Source organism: Meles meles, chromosome 7 (assembly GCF_922984935.1).
Source record: "Meles meles chromosome 7, mMelMel3.1 paternal haplotype, whole genome shotgun sequence".
Lineage (NCBI taxonomy): Eukaryota > Metazoa > Chordata > Mammalia > Carnivora > Mustelidae > Meles > Meles meles.
This window is the reverse complement of record NC_060072.1, coordinates 81,499,274-81,520,275: the sequence shown is the minus strand read 5'-3', so window position 1 is coordinate 81,520,275 and position 21,002 is coordinate 81,499,274. Positions and strand designations below refer to the sequence as shown.

General features: G+C 35.6%; 1 protein-coding gene across 1 annotated transcript in view; it reads left to right on the top strand.

The window, feature by feature from the left end:
- ADAMTS20 (ADAM metallopeptidase with thrombospondin type 1 motif 20) overlaps positions 1 to 21,002 on the top strand; it is a 202,123-nt gene that overhangs the window by 54,448 nt on the left and 126,673 nt on the right. The window contains exons 5-7 of the mRNA XM_046012763.1: positions 6,000 to 6,083; positions 6,593 to 6,717; positions 8,082 to 8,122. Coding sequence (XP_045868719.1) covers positions 6,000 to 6,083; positions 6,593 to 6,717; positions 8,082 to 8,122 — 250 coding nt within the window. The remainder of the gene's footprint in view (positions 1 to 5,999; positions 6,084 to 6,592; positions 6,718 to 8,081; positions 8,123 to 21,002) is intronic.

Sequence of the window (21,002 nt, the reverse complement as noted above, 5' to 3'; positions counted from 1 at the left end):
TTTCACAATACATACATTTATCAAATCATTGTTGAATATCTAAAAGTAATATGTCTGTTATCTTAAAAATGGCTAAAATGATAAAAATGAAGATAGCCTGTAAGCATATCATATGTACATTTGCTGAAGCTCTATGTACAGATTACTTCAAAATAGTTGGTCAGTTAATGGTGACAGTAACTTCATGATTTGCATGAAGTGTATTTTGCTTAGAATTTGCTTGAAACATTTAAACAATAGAATTTATACCATTTCTTCTCTACCTTATTTTTAAAAAAGATTTATTTATTTATTTGACAGAGATACAAGTAGGCGGAGAGGGACGGAGGGGAGGGGGTGGCGGGGAAGCAGGCTCCCTGCTGAGCAGAGAGCCCCATGCGGGACTCGATCCTAGGACTCTGGGATCATGACCTGAGCTGAACACAGAGGCTTTAACCCACTGAGCCACCCAGGCGCCCCTCTTCTCTAGCTTTTTTGATAAATGTCTGTGAATTACTGTTTTGTGAGACCTATCTGTAAAAGAAACATAAACCTGATATGCTAGGGGAACAAATGCTTAAAGAATAAAAGATTCAATACATTTTAACTAGATCAATAAAAATTCTAAAATGCAGCCCTTAACATGTGGTGATTGTAGTTACATATATCAGTATTAAATGGCTCTGTAGAACAAGAGGTCATCTTAGATATCTGGTCTAACGTTTTCTAAGGTGTAGTCTGTGGAATGGAGTACTAGAACTGTGATATGCTCCATAGCAAGAAGGGGAAAAAATGTTCAAGCATGTATGTGAGATAATACTTCTCAAGATGTTGAAGATACCTACTTAACTTTTTAACTAAACGTTTCTCAAACTGTGGAATGATTTTGTTCCTTAAATGCTCTCCACACTCCTCCCCAAATAGCATGTGGTAAATACTAATTAAATGCGCCAGGGCATTGTGACCAAGTGTGTTCTTTGCCTCAACATGGTTACAGGTATTGAGACAAAAAGTAGATAGACCAAATTCCTGAGTTTAGAAGCTTCCTTGTAACTAGCAATAGAGCTAGAACTAAAACCAAGGTCTCCTCACACCCTAAGAGTTCTTTGATTCCATGGTCAAGTGACTATAGCAGAGCAATGTCATAAAACACATCAGGGTTCTGAAAGAAATTTTTGTACCAAGAGTTAATTAGAAGGACTTAGGGTGGAATGCTGAAATTCCCTGAGATAGAGTCAATGGTTAGAGCTAAAGCCAATAAACTTATGAATGTATTCATGAAGAAATAGCAAACATGGTATCCTACCATCATGGCAATCTAATACGGGGTGGTAGTTTGGGGATGAGAGAAACACTTTGTACATGCCAATTAGAAAAGCCTCTGAGTAATGAAACAGGCCCCGTGGTCACTCATCTGCCTGTTTCATAATTCCGTTTAATTGAATAGTTACATCATTGCATCTTAATAAATATCCAAATAAAGTAAAAGGTATATATATATATATTGAATATGAGCACATAGATGATGGTCAGCACATACAAGAAGAAATTCATATGATTAAATAGGATAACCTTAATTACTTCAGGATGCCATTTTAATATAAAAGCAAAATATTAATCTGAGGGTTTGGGGGGGAGAGGTGTGTGTGAAGAATTAAGTTGAGCCCTCTGTATCTCTGTATGAGGTTTTTTTTTTTAAGTTTTTATTTAAATTCCAGTTAATGTACAATGTATTATTAGTTTCAGGTGTGCAATATAGTGATTCAACACTTCCATATAACACCCGGTGCTCATTATAGCAAGTGTGCTCGTTAATCCCCCCACCTACCTCCCCTCTGGATGTAGCATAGTTTATTCTCTATGGGTAAAAGTCTGTTTCTTGGTGCCCTCATTTTGTTCCTTAAATTTCTCATTTGAGTGAAAGCATATGGTATTTATATCTGATTGTTATATTTCACTTAGCAGAATACTCTGTAGCTTCATCCATGTCATTATAAATGGCAAAATTTCATTCTTTTGTATGGCTGAGTAATATTCCGTTATAGATATATTTACTACATATTCCTTATAAATCTGTTACTTTTCAGGTGCAATATCTGTTTCCTTCTGAAACAATATTTTTAAGACTATATATTTTGTAGCTGATACTAAAATATCTGGATTGTCATTTTTAGTCAACATCTTTGGAGAAATGAGTAGAGAAATTAGCTGTGTAGATACTTCAAATACTTAAGCTTTTTTCTATGTGGAGTAACTGGGAATGCATGGTTTCCTGTGACATAAAAGTCTTTACGACTGTTCGTTTTTAAGGGGGAAAAGAGTCTTTGTGTATACCTGTGAGATGTATTATTTACTTTGTAATTTGACTTAGAAAAGCATCCACTTTTATGTGCGCCTGGGTGGCTCAGTGGGTTAAAGTCTCTGCCTTCAGCTCAGATCATGATCTCAGGGTCCTGGGATCGAGTCCCGTATCGGGCTCTCTGCTCAGCGGGGAGCCTGCTTCCCCCTCTCTCCGCCTGCCTCTCTACCTATTTGTGATCTCTCTCTCTCTGTCAAATAAATAAATAAAATCTTAAAAAAAAAAAGCATCCACTTTTAAACTCACTGCATCAGAGGATAACTCTAGTTATGAGTATGTGTATACTTTGTTTTCTATGGGAGAAAAGTATTTTTTTAAAGTAACATAGAAAATATCAGCTCAACAACTTTCCACAGCTCTCATTTTCAAGTGAGCAATACTGCAGTGTTAACAGACTTGAATGCTTGAAATTGCCAACCGTTTGATTGTCCCTGTCTTAACTGACTCTCAACCCCTCTCCCAAGACCAATACTTTTGCCAAAAAATGCTACTGCCAGAGCTGAAGGCAACACTGTTGGTAGACCAACCTGTAAATATTTGTGGCTGTGCAGCCAAAACCACAGAAAAGGTGCTAGAATGTGTATTGAAATCCATGCTGACCCCACAGAGTCAGCATTTCCAGAGATGCTTTTGGCTCTGGTTCTGGTTGTACTCCATGTAGCAAAAGAGACAGCGGCAGCAGCCGTGTATGTCACTCATTGTATTGAAACCGCTTTGGCTGATGGAATGAGGGCTCCACTACTAGTACTTCCAGCAAATTTTAAGCTCCAGAAGGTCAGGGCTCATGTCTTCCTTATCTCTGAGTTGCTAGCCCACAAAGCAGGGCGTAGATGCTGAATACTTATCCAAAAGATGAGACAAGTAGGATCTCCTCAAGCAATGGCTTATCTTGGTTTGGGCAGTGGTCTGGAAGATGGTAGACCAGGTTTCAGAAACTTGAAATTGAGGTATAGTTGACAAAGTGTATAGCAGTGATTTGAGTGATTCGACAACTCTGTGTTATGCTATGCTCTTTACTAGTTTAGCTACCTTTTGTCACCGTCCAATGCTATTACAATGCCATAGACTATATTCCCTGTGCAGTACCTTTCATCCCCATGACTTCTTCTGTAACTGGAAACTTGTACCTTCTACTCTCTTTCACCCATTTTGCCCATCTCCCATCCCCTCTCCTCCAGCAACCACCAGTTTGTTCTTTGTATTTGAGTCTGTTAATGCTTTGTTTTGCTTTTTAGATTCCATGTATAGCGAAATCATATTTGTCTCTTTTTTTCGGTCTGATTTATTTCACTTAGCATTGTCTCTCTAGGTTTCCTCCATGTTGTCACAAATGGCAAGATCTCATTCTAATGGCTGAGTGATATTTTGTTACAAATACACTGTGTCTTAACTGTTCATATATCAGTGGACACTTAGATTGCTTCTCTATCTTGGCTAGTGTAAATAATGCTGTTGTAATAAATGTAAGGGTGCATATAACTTTTAGAATTAGGGCTTTCTTTGGGCAAATACCCAGGAGTGGAATTACTGGATCATATGATATTCCTATTTTTATTGTTTGAGGAGCCTTCCTACTGTTTTCCATAGTGGTTGCAACCTCTATACATTCCTATCCATGATGCACAGGGGTTCCTTTTTCTCCACAGCCTCACCAACACGTATTTCTTGTTTTTTGTTTTTTTGTTTTTGTTTTTTTGATACTAACCATTCCTGATAGGTGTAAAGTATTATCTTGTGGTTTTGGTTTGCATTTCGCTGGCCAGTGATGTTGAGCAACTTTTCATATGTCTGTTGGCAAAGTGTATGTCATCTTTGGAAAGAGATCTATTCAGGTCCTCTGCTCTATTTTAATTGGATTGTTTTTAAGTTATTTATATATATATATATTTAAAACTTCATTTATTTTAAGTTCTTTATATTTTTGATATATATTTGATATATATTTTGATATATATTTTTGATACTAATCCCCATTGGATATATAATTTGCAAATGTCTTATTTTGTAGGTTGCCTTTTATTTTTATTTTTAAAAAAGATTTTATTTATTTATTTGACAGAGAGAGATCACAAATAGGCAGAGAGAGAGAGAGAGAGAGGAGGAAGCAGGCTCCCTGCTGAGCAGAGAGCCCAATGCGGGACTTGATCCCAGGACTCTGGGATCATGATCTGAGCCTAAGGTAGAGGCTTAATCCACTGAGCCACCCAGGCGCCCTGTAGGTTGCCTTTTAATTTTGATGATGGTATCCTTGGTTGTGCAAAAGCTTTTTATTTTGGTGTAGTCCTTGTAGTTTAGCTTTGCTTTTTTCCCCTTGCCTGAGGAGACCTATCAAGAAAGATGTTACTAAGGCCATTGTCAAAGAGACTACTGTCCATCTTTGGAAACTGTTTTCATTGCACAGGTGGCCCAAGTCCCGAGGGGATTATGTCTCTGAAGGAGTGCAAGACAGAGGCATTGAATGTGGAAGAAACCACTACTGCAGTGGAAACCTTTAGGATAGCTACAAATAGGAGAGCTGAATGTAGTGAATTAGCACCTTAACCAGGAATCACAAACTGAGCCTATGTAGAAGGCTCATAGAACTGCATTTTTCAGTCTTGAATAATTAAAGACCAGGTTATGACCTGTGACCTCTTTTAGGGTTCCTTATGTGATTTTGGATGAATCTGTTTCCATGGATTCCAGTAGTACTAACCATTATAATTATAAGCACACTCAGAATTGGAAATATGCAGCCATTGTGGAAAATAGTAGGTAAAACTACCAGAAAAATAGGTAAAACTTATATATATTTTATGGAGAATAATGGTTATGTAAATTATGGATTATGACACAGAATGAAGTGAAATACCTGCTGAATCATCTAAAATATTTTCCAAGCCGGTAGTGTTCAGGTTACATGAGGACTTTGTTAAAATCCGGATTGATTGATTCACTAGTACAGGGTGGGGTCTGTAATTCTGCAGGTGGTATTTTTTTTTTTTTTTAGATTTTTAAATTTTAATTTTTTTTTATTATGTCCAATTAGCCAACATATAATACATTATTAGTTTTTGATGTAGTTGCAACTCTGCATTTCAGTCAGCTCTAGGGAATACATACGCTGCTGATCCACAGGCTGATCTCAGTAGGTTTAAAGATACTGGTTCTCAAAGTCAGGTTCACATTGGAATCATTAAAAATTACGGGGGAAATTTTAAAAGATAATTGATGCCTAGGTCTCAACCCCAGAGATTCCGATTTAATTTATAAGAGATGTGGCCTGGGTGTCTGGGTTTATGGAAGGTCCATAGGAGATTCTGATGCACAGCTAAATCAGAATAGATATTCTAGGACTGGTTTCAGTTTATATTTGAGAAGAAATAACCCATTTAGGCACCTAATCCTACACTTTTTAATTAAAGTGTATATAATTAACAGTTAAAAAAAGTGATATAATTAGCAGTTACTACATCAACATTTACATTTACAACATCTGAAGGACTGTCTTAGAAAATCCTAGAACATATGTAATAAGACTTTAACTGTAAGATAGAACATACTCTCTTATAACACAACATAATATTAATAATTAAGTGCAATTCTATTAAGAACTAGAAATGAAATCCGATGCTGCTTAACATTCTACAATGCAGATAATCCTACATTTTTTCCCTTGCAGGTTGCAGCAATTTACAAGGACTCAAGTATTGGAAATCTTATCAACATAGTAATTGTAAAATTAGTTGTAATTCATAATGAACAGGTAAGAACCAGACCTGAAGTTAGTAATTTTAATTGTAGTAAGCTCCTAGTAACATATATAGATCACAAAATTGTTATTAGAAATGGGATACTTCTGAAATTCACATTTAAAAACTTGATTTGAAAGGAGTGTGATTAACTTTTTATATTGTGATGGAAATAAAAAGAAAGGCAATAATAAAAACAACTTAAAAACCTAAGGTTTAAAAATAATGAGGTTATTCCCTTTTGTAATCCTGTCATTGAAGAAATTAAAATACAGTTTTTTAGAAATTGTATTTTTTGATCTTCAGTATTGGATGGTTACATTGAAAATGTCTTACTAGACCTCCTTTCGATCACGTTTTAAGTATTGCTAAAATGTTTTTGAATAAATATGAGGGAGAAATGCCACTTCACTTGCTTCTGAAAATGCTGTTTGATAAATTGCGAGGATGCTGCCAAGCTTGGAGAGAAAAAAGGGCTGTAGATGTTTTAATGTAATATTGAATTGCTCTTTTTTTTGTATAGGAAGGACCAGTCATCAGTTACAATGCAGCTACCACATTGCGTAACTTCTGTTTGTGGCAACAAACTCAGAATGTTCTTGATGATGCTCACCCTTCTCACCATGACACTGCTGTTCTTATCACTAGGTACAATTTTAGAAATAACCCTTCCCACTGTAGTTGTTTACCTTTTCTCTCCTGCATGATCACTGATACTTCTTGTTAACTTAATTCTTTATTGATAATACACTGTGGTGTTCTATGAGAACTTGTATTGGAAAAGATACTATTGTATGAAAACATTTTTCTTGCAGACCAGAATGCTAGTTGATTCCTTAGGAAATTAGCAATGTTAGGTTGCTGAGTAATGGATTGACCCAAACAAAATAATTTCCTTATTTAGTGACAGAATTATGAAAAATAAGTGCAAAGGAACATTATTATGGAACTGAATATAAGTTATGTTCATTCCCCACTTGATATTTCAGTCACTTGGAAAGAAGAGCTTTGAATGTAATTGGTTGTCCACTTTTGACTTCTGGTACTTTAAAAAAAAAATCTGTTTTTTGATGTTCAATCCATGTCTTAATTACTAGACTGCATTTACAAGGGTCTTAACCCACTTAAGGAAAACAACTCCTGCTATTATAAAATGATTGTCCATTTTACAAGCACCATTATATATTGTTAATTCCTCCCTTCGCTTCAGCAACACTGATGGCTGAATATTTAGATCTTTAGGATATTTAGATCTTAGGATTAGTTGGTTGACAAAAGGAAATAATTCTTCCACTTAGGGGTCAGACTTTGAATTCTCTGCTTTCTAGAACTCTGAAATGAAACACTTAATCCATGTAAAATAGCTGTAAAATTTCAGAACTGAAGCAGAATTTACATAATTTTAGATACCATATTCTATCATCAGTCCATGGTTCTTCCCTGGATTGTAAGTAGAGGCCAAGCAACAAAGATTGAAGATAATGAATTAAAGATGGGAGGTAGACAAAGGAGGCTGGAAGAGGGATACCATAAAGAAAGACAAGAAAATGGTCAAATTGAATGCGTAGGGACTAAGTAATGCAGAAGAAAAAAATAAGTAATTTGGTAGTATATGAGAACATTATCTGTGATGGAGAATAATAGCCGAAGCTTATAATGATGTTGAAACATCTAGAAAAGCATAAGCTGTATTATATTACACATACAGCATAAGTAAAGGCAAAGGTGAAAAAGAGGTAAAGAGTTGAAGCTTTAACCACGTTCAATAGTAAACTTTCTAAGTGTTTAGAAAGCTTCAACTCTTTTCAGCAGTCACCTTTATGTAACACCTATTGCTTATTGGTATATACAAATGGTATGTTATCCTAGGTTTAAAATTATTGAGGGCTTAATATGGCCTGGATTCAGAAGGGAGTTTGTGGTAATAATCACATCACAGATCAAGCTTCTTTATCTTTGTTTTGACTTGTAAAAATATTTTCTGAAAATGCTTCAAAATTTTTTGTTTTAAGGGAAGACATTTGTGGAGCTAGAGAGAAATGTGACACATTGGGTAAGTTACTTTGCAAATTAAATATAACTTATAGAGGTGGCACAGTTGCTTAAACAACTGACTCTTGGTTTTGGCCCAGGTTGTGATCGCAGGGTCGTGAGATAGAGCCTTCCAGCCAGCTCCGTGCTCAGCACAGATGGAGTCTGCTTAAAACTTTCTCTGCCCCTCCTCCCAGCTTGTGTGTTCTTTCTCTCTCAAAGAAATCTGTAATATATAATTTACTGAATTGTTTAAAATATTTATTTTCCTTTTACATTGTAATTATTTTGATTGTCTTGATTAATGATTGTCATTATTAGCTTTTGCTTCAATACATTTGAAAGAATAAGAACTGATACTGTGCCAATTACTAGATACACATAAACTATATGCAGATTTCAGGCAAAATGATAAAATGAATAGCCATAATCCACTACCACAGTTAAGAGCCAAAATTTAATATAGTCATATGACTTTGCTAAGTCCTTATTCTCTCCCTTTGCATGTCTCCAAGAAGTAGCCAATAACATGAATTTTATATGTTCCAGTTCCTTTCATCCATATTGAAAATAGTTCTGTATATCTATGTGTTCATAAAAGAAACTGATGTTGCTTCTTTTTGAGCATTGTAGTTATAGTTCTTGGATTTTCACTCCTATATATATATTCGTCTTCGGTTTACATATCTATATGCTATTATACCAATTCTAGGTTTTCATAATGAACTTCTCTTTAAAATCTAGGGTACAGGGGCACCTGGGTGGCTCAGTGGGTTAAAGCCTCTGCCTTCAGCTCAGATCATGATCCCAGGGTCCTGGGATCGAGCCCCGCATTGGGCTTTCTGCTCAGCGGCGAGCCTGCTTCCTCCTCTCTCCCTGCCTGCTTCTCTGCCTACTTGTGATCTCCGGCTGTCAAAAAAATAAATAAATAAATAAAAGAATCTAGGGTACATTCCTGCAATTGAAATTTTTCTGTCATTAAATTTGCTGATGCTCAACTTTGGTATATCTTAAAGTGGTTGTACCAATTTATATCTTTATCAATAATCTATAAATATTCCTTTTGATTTTGTCCTTCTCAACACAGGGTATCTTCAGATTTATCATTTTTGCCAATCTAAATGTAATATATTTCATCACAGTAGTAATTTTTAGTTCGATGATTATTAATGAGTTTGAACATCTTTTCATATCTGCTGGCTGTTTATATTTTCTTTACTCTGAGGAATAAAAGAAATAGGACCTATTTTTCCACTATGGTATTTGTAATTTTCTTATTGCTTTTAATTTTTTTAATTTCTAATTTTTTTTGTCCAAGTTTTCATTTAAATTACAGTTAACATACAGTGTAATATTAGTTGCAGGTGTAGAATTTAGTGATACAATAATTTCATACATCACCCAGTGCTCATCACAGCAAGTGCCCTCCTTAATCCCTATCAGCTGTTTAACCCAGCCCAGCCCACCCCCCACCTCCTCTCTGCTAACCATCAGTTTGCTTTCTATAGTTAAAAATCTGTTTCTTGGTTTTCCTTCTCCCTGACCCATGATTATTTGTTTTGTTTCTTAAATTCCACATGTGAGTGGGATAATGTAGTATTTGTCTTGCTCTGACTGATTTATTTTGTCTAGCACAATACCCTCTAGCTTGATCCATGTCACTGCATATAGCAAGATTTCATTCTTTTTATTCCATCACCTGTACACACACACACACACACACACACACACACACACACACTCTACAACTTTTTTATCCACTCATTATTCAAAGGGCATTTGGGCTCTTTCCATAATTTGGCTATTGTAGATAATGCTCCTATAAACATTGGGATACATGTATCCCTTTGAATTTGTATTTTTGTATCCTTTGGGTAAATACTTAGTAGGGCAATTATTGGATCCTAGGATAGTTCTATTTTTAACTTTTTGAGGAACTTCCATACTGTTCTTTAGAGTGGCTGTACCAGCTTGCATTGCCACCAACAGTGCAAACGTGTTCCCCTTTCTTTGTGTCTTTGCCAATACCTGTTGTTTCCTGTGTTTTTTAATTTTAGCCATTCTGACAGGTGTGAGGTGATATCTCATTGTAGTTCTGATTAGAAAAATCTTAAATCTAACCTTACACCTAAAGGAGCTAGACAAGCAATGAAGCATAGAGTTAATAGAAGAAAGTAAATACTTAGAAATAAATGATACAGAAACTAAAAAAAAAAAAAAAAAAACCAAAAAACCCACAATAGAACAGATCAGTGAAACCAGGAGCTGTTTCTTTGAAAAAATTAGTAAAATTGATAAACTCCTAGCAAGACTTATCAAAAAGGACACAAATAAATCACAAACGGGAGAGGAGAAATAACTCCACTACAGAAATACAGTAAGAAGATATTATGAAAAGCCATAAGCCAACAAACTGGACTATCTTACTGCTTTTTAGATATTATTTATAACTTCATGATACTAAACCCATTTTAGTGTCTATGTATTGCAAATACCTTTCAATAATTTGTTGCTTAGTTTCATTCTGTGTGAAATTGTATAAAAGAACTGAATTTATAATTATAGGCTAGCAATTTCATATTTTAAGAAACCCTTCTGTAACTCAAAGTCTAAACATATCTTGTTTTCTTATAAACATTTAAAAACTTGTCCTTTCACCTTTAAATTTCTAAACCATTTGGGATAAAACTAGGTAAGTATCTAGTTTTGTTCCTTTTCTATTTTGATAACCAGTTTCCTCGGACAACACATTGAAAGTTCACCTCCTTAACTTGGAATCTGCAGTGTCATAAAAAAATTTATATATGTATGAGAGTCTGCAAATCATTCCTCCATTCCATTAGACAATTACTTTCCTAGTTAGCCCATTTACTAAGTCTACACTACCAGTTGACCTTGAACAACACACTTACAGCTGCATAAGTCAAATTATGCATAGATTATACATAGATTAATACATAGATTTTCCCCCTCAGTACAGTATTATAAATTATTTATGATTTTTCTTAACATTTTCTTTAGCTTTATTGTAAGAATACTATATATAATATATACATAAAATGTGTTAGTAACTCTTTTGTCATTCTGGTAAGCAGTAGGCCATTAGTAGTTAAAGTTTTGTCAGGCAAAGTTATAGGCAGATTTTCTGCTGCACAGGGTTGGTATCCCTAAATCCCATGTTCAAGAGTCCATTGTATTTTAATATTTATAGCCCTATAATAAATCCTACTAATTGGTAGAGTGTATAACTTCTTATTTTTCTCAAGAGTATTTTGGCTATTCTTAGACCTTTGTTCTTTTAGATCAGCATTTCAACTCCTTCTAAAACAATTCTCTGTCCATTTATGTAGGTCTTTTTCAAGGTCTTTCAGTAACACATGTTTTCTTTTAGGCCAGTCATACACAAATTTTGTTACTTTTTTATTGTACATGGCATAGAATATTGATTAATAGAAATGCAATAGACTGTTTCGTTTATTGATTTTAATTCCAGACACCTGATTCATCACTCAAAACCTCATAATTTTTCTGTTTTTTCAATGTGGACAATTATTATCATTTGTATTATGGCAGTTATCCTTCCTTTCAATCCTTTTTTTCTTACAGCAAGTCAAAAACCTCTGTAAAATGTTGAAGAGATGATAATAGTTTTTTCCCTTGGATTTTAAAGGGAATACTTATAATGTTACACCATTAAGAATATCTGCCATGACACTTTTAATGGAAAACCCAAAAGACTCCACCCCCAAACTACTAGAAATCATACAACAATTCAGTAATGTGGCAGGATACAAAGTCAATGTACAGAAATCAGTTGCATTCTTATACATTAACAATGAAAACACAGAAAGGGAAATTAGAGAATCGATTCCATTTACTATAGCACCAAGAACCATAAGATACCCGGGAATAAACCTAACCAAAGAGGTAAAGGATCTGTGCTTGAGGAACTACAGAACACTCATGAAAGAAATTGAAGAAGACACAAAAAGGTGGAAGACGATTCCATGCTCATGGATTGGGAGAATAAACATTGTTAAAATGTCTATACTACCTAGAGCAATCCATACTTTTAATGCCATTCCAATCAAAACTCCACCGGTATTTTTCAAAGAGCTGGAGCAAACAATCCTAAAATTTGTATGGAATCAGAAGAGACCCCGAATTGCTAAGGAAATGTTGAAAAAGAAAAAACTGGCGGCATCTCGTTGCCTGATTTCAAGCTTTACTATAAAGCTATGATCACGAAGACAGCATGGTACTGGCATAAAAACAGACACATAGACCAATGGAACAGAGTAGAGAGCCCGGATATGGGCCCTGAACTCTGTAGTCAAATAATCTTCGACAAAGCAGGAAAAAATATACAGTGGAAAAAAGAAAGTCTCTTCAATAAATGGTGCTGGGAAAATTGGATAGCTATATGTAGAAGAATGAAACTTGACCATTCTCTTACACCATACACAAAGATAAACTCGAAATGGATAAAAGACCTCAACGTGAGACAGGAATCCATCAGAATCATAGAGGAGAACATAGACCGTAACCTCTTCAATATCAGCCACAGCAACCTCTTTCAAGGTATGTCTCCAAAGGCAAAGGAAACAAAAGCAAGAATGAATTTTTGGGACTTCATCAAGATCAAAAGCTTCTGCACAGCAAAGGAATCAGTCAACAAAACAAAAAGCAACCCACGGAATCGGAGAAGATATTTGCAAATGACAGTACAGACAAAAGGCTGATATCCAGGATCTATAAAGAACTTCTCAAACTCAACACACACAAAACAGATAATCATGTCAAAAAATGGGTAGAAGATATGAACAAACAGTTCTCCAGTGAAGACATACAAATGGCTATCAGACACATGAAAAAATGTTCATCATCACTAGCCATCAGGGAGATTCAAATCAAAACCACATTGAGATACCACCTTACACCAGTTAGAGTGGCCAAAATTAACAAGACAGGAAACAACGTGTATTGGAGAGGATGTGGAGAAAGGGGAACCCTCTTCCACTGTTGGTGGGAATGCAAGTTGGTGCAGCCACTTTGGAGAACAGTGTGGAGATTCCTCAAGAAATTAAAAATAGAGCTTCCCTATGACCCTGTAATTGCACTACTGGGTATTTACCCTAAAGATACAGATGTAGTGAAAAGAAGGGCCATATGTACCCCAATGTTCATAGTAGCAATGGCCACGGTCACCAAACTGTGGAAAGAACCAAGATGCCCTTCAATGGATGAATGGATAAGGAAGATGTGATCCATATACACAATGGAGTATTATGCCTCCATCAGAAAGGATGAATACCCAACTTTTGTAGCAACATGGACGGGACTGGAAGAGATTATGCTGAGTGAAGTAAGTCAAGCAGAGAGAGTGAATTATATGGTTTCACTTATTTGTGGAGCATAAGAACACAGAGGACATGGGGAGATGGAGAGGAGAAGGGAGTTGAGGGAAATTAGAGGGGGAGATGAACCATGAGAGACTATGGACTCTGAAAAACAATCTGAGGGTTTTGAAGGGGTGGGAGGTTGGGTGGGCCTGGCATGTTTTGCATGGAGCACTGGGTATGGTGCATAAACAGTGAATTCTGGTACACTGAAAAGAAATTAAAAAAATAAAAAATTTAAAAATAGTATGCAAAAAAGTAAAGGTTAATATGCTATTCTACATCTTAATCCTTGTGTAGAATTTTGGTAAACTATTTTTTTCACCACATGTTCTTTTCATAGTGAAAGCCCATTATTTTTCTTTTTTGTATGTCTAAGCAGAATTTTAAAAGAATATCAAATACAATGCTTATGACAAAAAAAAAAAAATCTGCCATAGGTTCTTGGCAGAAAATTTAATACTAGTTTTTTGAGGCCTAAAAAAATGCTTCCTTTTATTAATTGAGGTATAATTGTCATACAATATTAGTTTTAGTTGTACACTGCAGAGATTCACCATTTATGTCATGAAATGCTCACTATATAGTTACTATACATCACCATAGTTATTACAGTTTTATTGAGTTTATTCCATGTGCTGTACTTCACATTTCTGTGGCTTATTTTATAAATGGAAGCTTGTACCTTTTAATGCCTTTCTCCTATTTCACCCATCCCCACCCCAACCTTCGTGGGCAACTACCAGGTTGTTCTCTGTATTTATCAGATTGGTTTGTTGATTTGTTTTATATGTTCCACATATAGGTAAAGTCAAATGGTATTTCTATTTCTCTGACTTAGTTAACATAAGTATACTCTAGATTCATCTGTGTTGTCACAAATGACAAGATTTCATTCTTCATGATCAAGTAATGTCCATTGTATACTTACATACCATATCTTTATCCATTTGTCTATCAATGGTCTTAGCAATCAGATTGTTTCCACATCTTGGTTATTGTAAACATAGGAATGCATATATCTTTTCAAATTAGTGTTTTTGTTTTCAGGTAAATGCCCCAAAGTGGAATTGCTGGATCACATGATATTTCTATTTTTAGTTTTTTGAGGGAACCCTTCCATACTGTCTTCCATAGTGGCTGCACCAATTTACGTTCTCACTGACAGTATATGAGTGTTCCCTTTTCTCTACATCTTTGCTAATACTTATTTCTTGTTCTTTTGATATTAGCCATTTCTGACTAGTGTGAAGTAATATCTCAATGTGGTTTTGATTTGCATTTCCCTAATGATTAGTGATGCTGAGCATCTTTTCATGTGTCTGTACATATGTATGGTGTCTTTGGGAAAATGTCTATTCAGATCCTCTGCCCATTCTTAATTGGATAGTTGTTTGTAGGAGTTTGCTTATTTATTTTTATTTATTTATAGGAGTCTTAAAAATATTTTGGATATTAACCCCTTATTGATTCCATGTACTATTTGCAAATATCTTCTTCCATTCAGTAGGTTGCCTTTTCATTTTATTCATGGTGCTTCCACTATGCAAAAGCTTTGTAGTTTTGATGTAGCCCCAGTTGTTTTTGCTTTTCTTGTCCTTGCCTAAGGAGACAGATCCAAAAAAAGTAATGGACTGATTGATATTCCAGAATTTACTGCTTTTAGGAGTTTTATAGCTTCAGGTCTTAAACTTAGTTCTTCATTCCATTTTGAGGTTGTATATGTGGTGTGTGAAAGTGGTGTGGTTTCATTCTTTTGTGTGTAGCTGACCAGTTTTCCCAATAGCATTTATAGAATAGAGTCTCCTTTCCCGTTGTGTATTCTTGCCTTATTTTGTTAAAGATTGGCCATAAAAGTGTGGGTTTACTTCAGAGCTCTACTGTTCCATTGATCTATGTGTCTGTTTTTTGTGCCAGTACCATACTGTTTTGAATACTGTAGTTTTGGAGTAGAGTTTGAAATCTGAGAGTGTGATACCTTCAGCTTTTTTTCTTTTTTTTTTTTTCCTCAAGACTGCTTTGGCTATTTGGGGTCTTTTGTGGTTTCATACAAATCTTAGGATTATTCTAGTTCTGTGAAAAATATTGATATTTTGATAGACATTGCATTGAATCTGTAGATTGTTTTGGGTAGTATGGATATCTTAATAATATTAATTTTGTCGAATCATGAGCATAGTATATATTTCCATTTGTGTCATCTTCAATTTGTTTCATTAGTGCTTTATAGTTTTCAGAATACAGGTTTACTTGTTAAATTTCACCTCTTGGTTAAATGTATTTCTAGGTATTTTATTTTTCTTACAATTGTAGATGGGATCATTTTCTCAATTTCTCTGCTACTCTGTTAGTGTATAGAAACACAGTGGATTTCTAGATGTTAATTTTGTATTCCACAACATTATCAAATTCAGTTAGTCTAATACTTTTTGGTGGAGTCTTTAGGGTTTTCTGTGTATAACATCATGCCATCTTCAAATAGTGGCACTTTTATTTTTTTCCTTACAGTTTGGATGCCTTTTATTTCTTGAAATGACTGGGTGCTGTGGCTAGGAATTCTAGTACTGTGTTGAATAAAAGTGGACATCCTTGTCTTCTTCCTGATCTTACAGGAAAACCTTTCAGTTTTTCACCATTAAATGTAATATTAGCTGTGGATTTGTCATATGTGGCATATTTGAACATAGTGCAGTATGTTCCCTGTATATCCATTTGTTGAGTTTCTGTCATCAGTACATGTTGAATTTTGCCAAATGATTTTCTGCATGTATCGGGTTGATTTTTATCCTTTACTTTATTAAGATCAGATTGATTTGTTGATACTGAGCCATCTTTACATCTCTGGGAAAAAAATCCCACTTGTGGTAAATGATCCTTTTTAATATATTGTTAAATTTGGTTTGCTAATATTTTGTGGAGGATTTTTCCATCTATATTCATCAGGGATATTGGCCTGTAATTTATTTTTGTAGTGTCTTTGTAGTGTCTTTTTTGTATTTTGTAGTGTCTTTTTTTTTTGTAGTGTCTTTGGTTTTGGTATTAGGGTAATTGTGGTCTCATAGAATGTGCTTGGAAGTGTTCCTCCTTTAATTTGTTCAGAATAGTTTGATAAAAGATAGGTGTTAACATTAAATTATTTGATAAATTTCATCTGTGAAGCCATCTGGTCCTGGTCTTCTGTTTGGGAGTTTTTTGATAACTTATTTTATTTTTTTTTTTTTTTTTTTTTTTGTTATTAAAAAACAAAACTATGCTTTTATTAAAATGACTTTTTTCCTAGCATCCAGAGACCCTTAATTGTGTTTTTTTTTTTTTTTTTTTTTTTTTCCCTTTTTATTTATTTTTTTTTTCAGCGTAACAGTATTCATTCTTTTTGCACAACACCCAGTGCTCCATGCAAAACGTGCCCTCCCCATCACCCACCACCTGTTCCCCCAACCTCCCACCCCTGACCCTTCAAAACCCTCAGGTTGTTTTTCAGAGTCCATAGTCTCTTATGGTTCGCCTCCCCTCCCCAATGTCCATAGCCCGCTCCCCCTCTCCCAATCCCACCTCCCCCCAGCAACCCCCAGTTTGTTTTGTGAGATTAAGAGTCATTTATGGTTTGTCTCCCTCCCAATCCCATCTTGTTTGGGAGTTTTTTGATAACTTATTTTAATCACGGTAATTGGTCTATTCAAATTTTCTATTTCTTCCTGGTTTAGTCTCGGTGGTTTGTTTCTAGGGATTTATACCTTTCATGTAGGTTATCGAGCTTATGGCCTATAATCTTTTTGTGGTAGTCTCTACAAGTCACTTGTGTATCTGTGATATTGGTTGTAGCCTCTCTTGAATTTCTGATTGAGTCTTCTTTTTTTCTAACTGAGTCTGGCTAAAGGTTTATGAAATTTGTCTTTTCAAAGAACCAGCTCTTGGTTTCATTAACCTTTCCTATCAGTCTGATTTTTATTTTATACGTTATAACTTTGGGCTTTGTTCTTTTCTAGTTTTTTAGGTATAAGATTGGATAGTTTGACTTTTTTTCTTTTTTCAAAAGGTGATAGGTCTGAATTGCTGTGAACTTCTGTTTTAGAACTGCTTTTGCTGTGTCCCAAAGAATTCTGACCATTGTGTTTTCATTTTTCTCCATGTAATTTTTACTTCCATTTTTATTTCTTTGGCCCATTGATTGTTTTGGTTGGTTCGTAGTGTGTTGTTTAGCCTCCATTTTTATGTGTGTGTGTGTTTTTTTAAAGATTTAATTTATTTATTCATGAAAGACTGTGAGAGAAGCAGAGGCAGAGGGAGAAGCAGGCTCCCAAGACTCAAGCTCAGGACCCTGGGATCAGGACCTGAGCTGAAAGCAGGTGCTTAACTGACTGAGCTGCCCATGTGCCCCCGTTTTTATGTTTTCTCCCAGATTTTTTTTCTTGTAATTTAGTTCAGTAGTTCATACCATTATGCTGAGAAAAGATGCTTGATTATGGTTTCAGGCTCCCTAAATTAGTTAAGACTTGTTTTGTGCCTTAGCATATGACATATCCTGCAGAATGTGCCATGTGCACTTGAAAAGAATGTATATTCTGGTTTTAGATGTAATGTTCTGTATATATCTGTTAGATCCATCTGGTCTAATGTGCCATTGAAAGCTGCTTTTTACTAGTTTTTTGTTTGATCAGTCCATTGATGTAAGTAGTGTGTTAAAGTCTCCTATTAACGAATTACTGTCAGTTTCTCCCTCTAGGTCTATTAATATTTGCATTATGTGTCAGGTGTTCCCATGTTGGGTGCACAGATATTTACAAATATTCTATCCTTTTGTTAGATCAACTCCTTTATCATTATGTAATCCTCTTCTTTGTCTTTTATTAGTCTTTGTTCTATTTAAATTCAGTTAGCCAATTTATAGTACATCATTAGTTTCAGATGTAGTACTTAATAATTTAACAGTTGCATATACACATCCAGTGCTCACACCTCATGTGCCCTCTCCTTAATGTCTATCACCCAATTACCCTATTCCCCACCCAACTCCCCTCCAGCAACCCTCAGTTTGTTTCCTATACTTAAGACTCTCTCATGGTTTTTCTCCCTCTCTGATGGCCTCCCATTCAGTTAGGCCTTGTTTTAAAGTCTACTTTGTCTCATAAGTATTGCTACCCTAGCTTCCCCCCACCCCCACAACTTTCAATTGCATGCAATATGTTTTTATATCTCCTCACTTTCGGTCTGTATGTGTTTTTAGGTCTGAAGTGTCTTTTGTAGGCAACAAATAGATAGGGCTTATTTGTTAACCAGTCACCTGATGTCTTTGGAGCACTTAATCTATTTACATTTAAGGTAATTCTTGATAGGTATGTACTTATTGTCATTTTGTTAACTTCTTTTAGTTGTGTAGTAGTTCTTCTCTGTTCCTTTCTTGCTCTCTTCACCTGTGATTTGATGACTTTCAGTGTTATGCTTGGATTCCTTTCTCTTTTTTTGTGTCTCTGTCTAGTATAGGTTTTTGGTTTGTGGTTACTATGAGTTTTCTGTATAACACCCTACATATATTTTAAGTTTTTACATATATTTTAAGTATTTTAAGTTGGTTTCTTAAATTCAAGGACATTCTAAACTCACTGCATTTTACTCCCACACACTCCATGTTTTATGTATTTGAGGTCATATTTTTTTAATCTTTCATTTTGTGTATCCCTTAACTATAGATCAAGTTGGTTTTACAACTTCTGTCTTTTAACATTCAAAGCAGCTTTATAAGTGATTGCACTACTACTTTGTAAGGTCAGTTTAGTGGTTTTAGTCAGTTTTTTTGTTCTGGGTAACTATCTCTCCTTCAATTCTAAATGATAACCTTGTTTGGTATACTTTATTCTTGGTTATAGATTTTTTTCTCTTTCAGCGCTTTGAATATATCGTGCTATTCCCTTCTGGACTGCAAAGTTTTTGCTGAAAAGTCAGCTGTTAATTTAATGGATGTCCCCTTGTATGTTAAGAAGTTTTCTTTCACTCTTCTTAAGATTCTTTAACTTTACACATTTTAATTATTATGTGTTTGAGTGTAGACTTCTTTGGGTTCATCTTGTTTGAGGCTATATGCTTCATGGACCTGGATGTGTTTCCTTCCTCAGTTAGGGAAGTTTTCTGCTATTTCTTTCAAATAAGTTTTCTGCCCCTTTCTCTTTCTGGGACCCCAAAATGCAAGCACACATACACTTGATGTTTTCTTAGAGGCCCCATAATCTATCTTCAGTTTTTAAGTTCTATTTTCTTTTGCTGTTCAGGTTGGATGGTTTTCACTACCCTGTCTTCCAGATTGCTGATTCGTTCTTCGTCCTCTAATATGTTGAATCCCTTTACTGTATTTTTCATTTTAGTTATTCTTCAGTTTTGACTGGTTCCTTTTTACATTTTTTATCTCTTTGTTGAAGTTCTGAGTTCATCTACTTTGAAGTCTGGTAACCATTACTTTAAACTCTTTATCTGGTAGATTGCTTATCTCCATTTCATTTGGTTCTTTTCCTGAGGTTTTGTCTTGTTCTCTTGCTTGGAAAATATTCTGTCTCTTCATTTTGTCTGACTTTCTGTGTTTGTGTATTAGGTAGATCAGCTACATCTGCTGGTGTTAAAGGTATTGTCCCTTTGTAGAAGGCATCCTGTGCATCCCAAAAGTATAGTCCCCCTGGTTAATAGAACTAGGTACTCTGGTGGTGTCCTTTGTGTGAAGTGCATGCACCCTACTGTTTAGTCTACAACTGCTTGGGGTCACCTGTGGGTGAGGCTAGCCTAATAGCTTGATGGTTATAATGCCTGGCTTGGGACTGTGGGCACACAGTGGATGGGTTGGCCCTTGGTATGGTTGGCTGATAGGAACCCGTTGCTATTTTGTGTGAGTCAGTATGGTTAGACCCCAGTGTGGTTGGTTCCAACTGTTGTAGGTGTGCTGTTGGAAAGGGCTGGCATCCTACATTGGCATGGGCGTCTCTTTGGAAGATCACTGGATCTTCAAGGCTGCCCACTGGGTGTGGTGGGATGGGAGCCATTTTGGGAGAGTACTTATCAAGGTGAGTGGGTTAGGTCCACAGTGTAATGTGGGGGAGGGTGTGTGTATGTGGTATGGATGTTACCAGCAAGATAGATGGAGAGTGTCAGAGCTGGTACTTGCCAGGTTCAGGCTAGCTAGACTGAAGGAGGGCTATGAAATGTTGCCCACCAAAGCTTTTGTTCCTGGAGAAAGTTCCTACAGATTCCTGCCCATTTGGCACATGCTCTAGAGTTGGTAAACAAAATTTCCTTCATGTATGGCCCAGATGCTTTTCAAATTGCTACTTCTGTGTTGGGTCTTAGAGTGAGTAAGTAAGTTTGTGTGTGGAGCAGAGTCTCCATTTTCTATCACCCTATAGCTCTCCTGGAGTTAAGTCCTGCTGATTTTCAAAGCCAGACAAGGAAGCTCATCTTCCTGGTGCACATCTTCAAGGTGGGAAGGAGGGCCTGATGCAGTGCTTAAAACCCTCACTCCTCAGA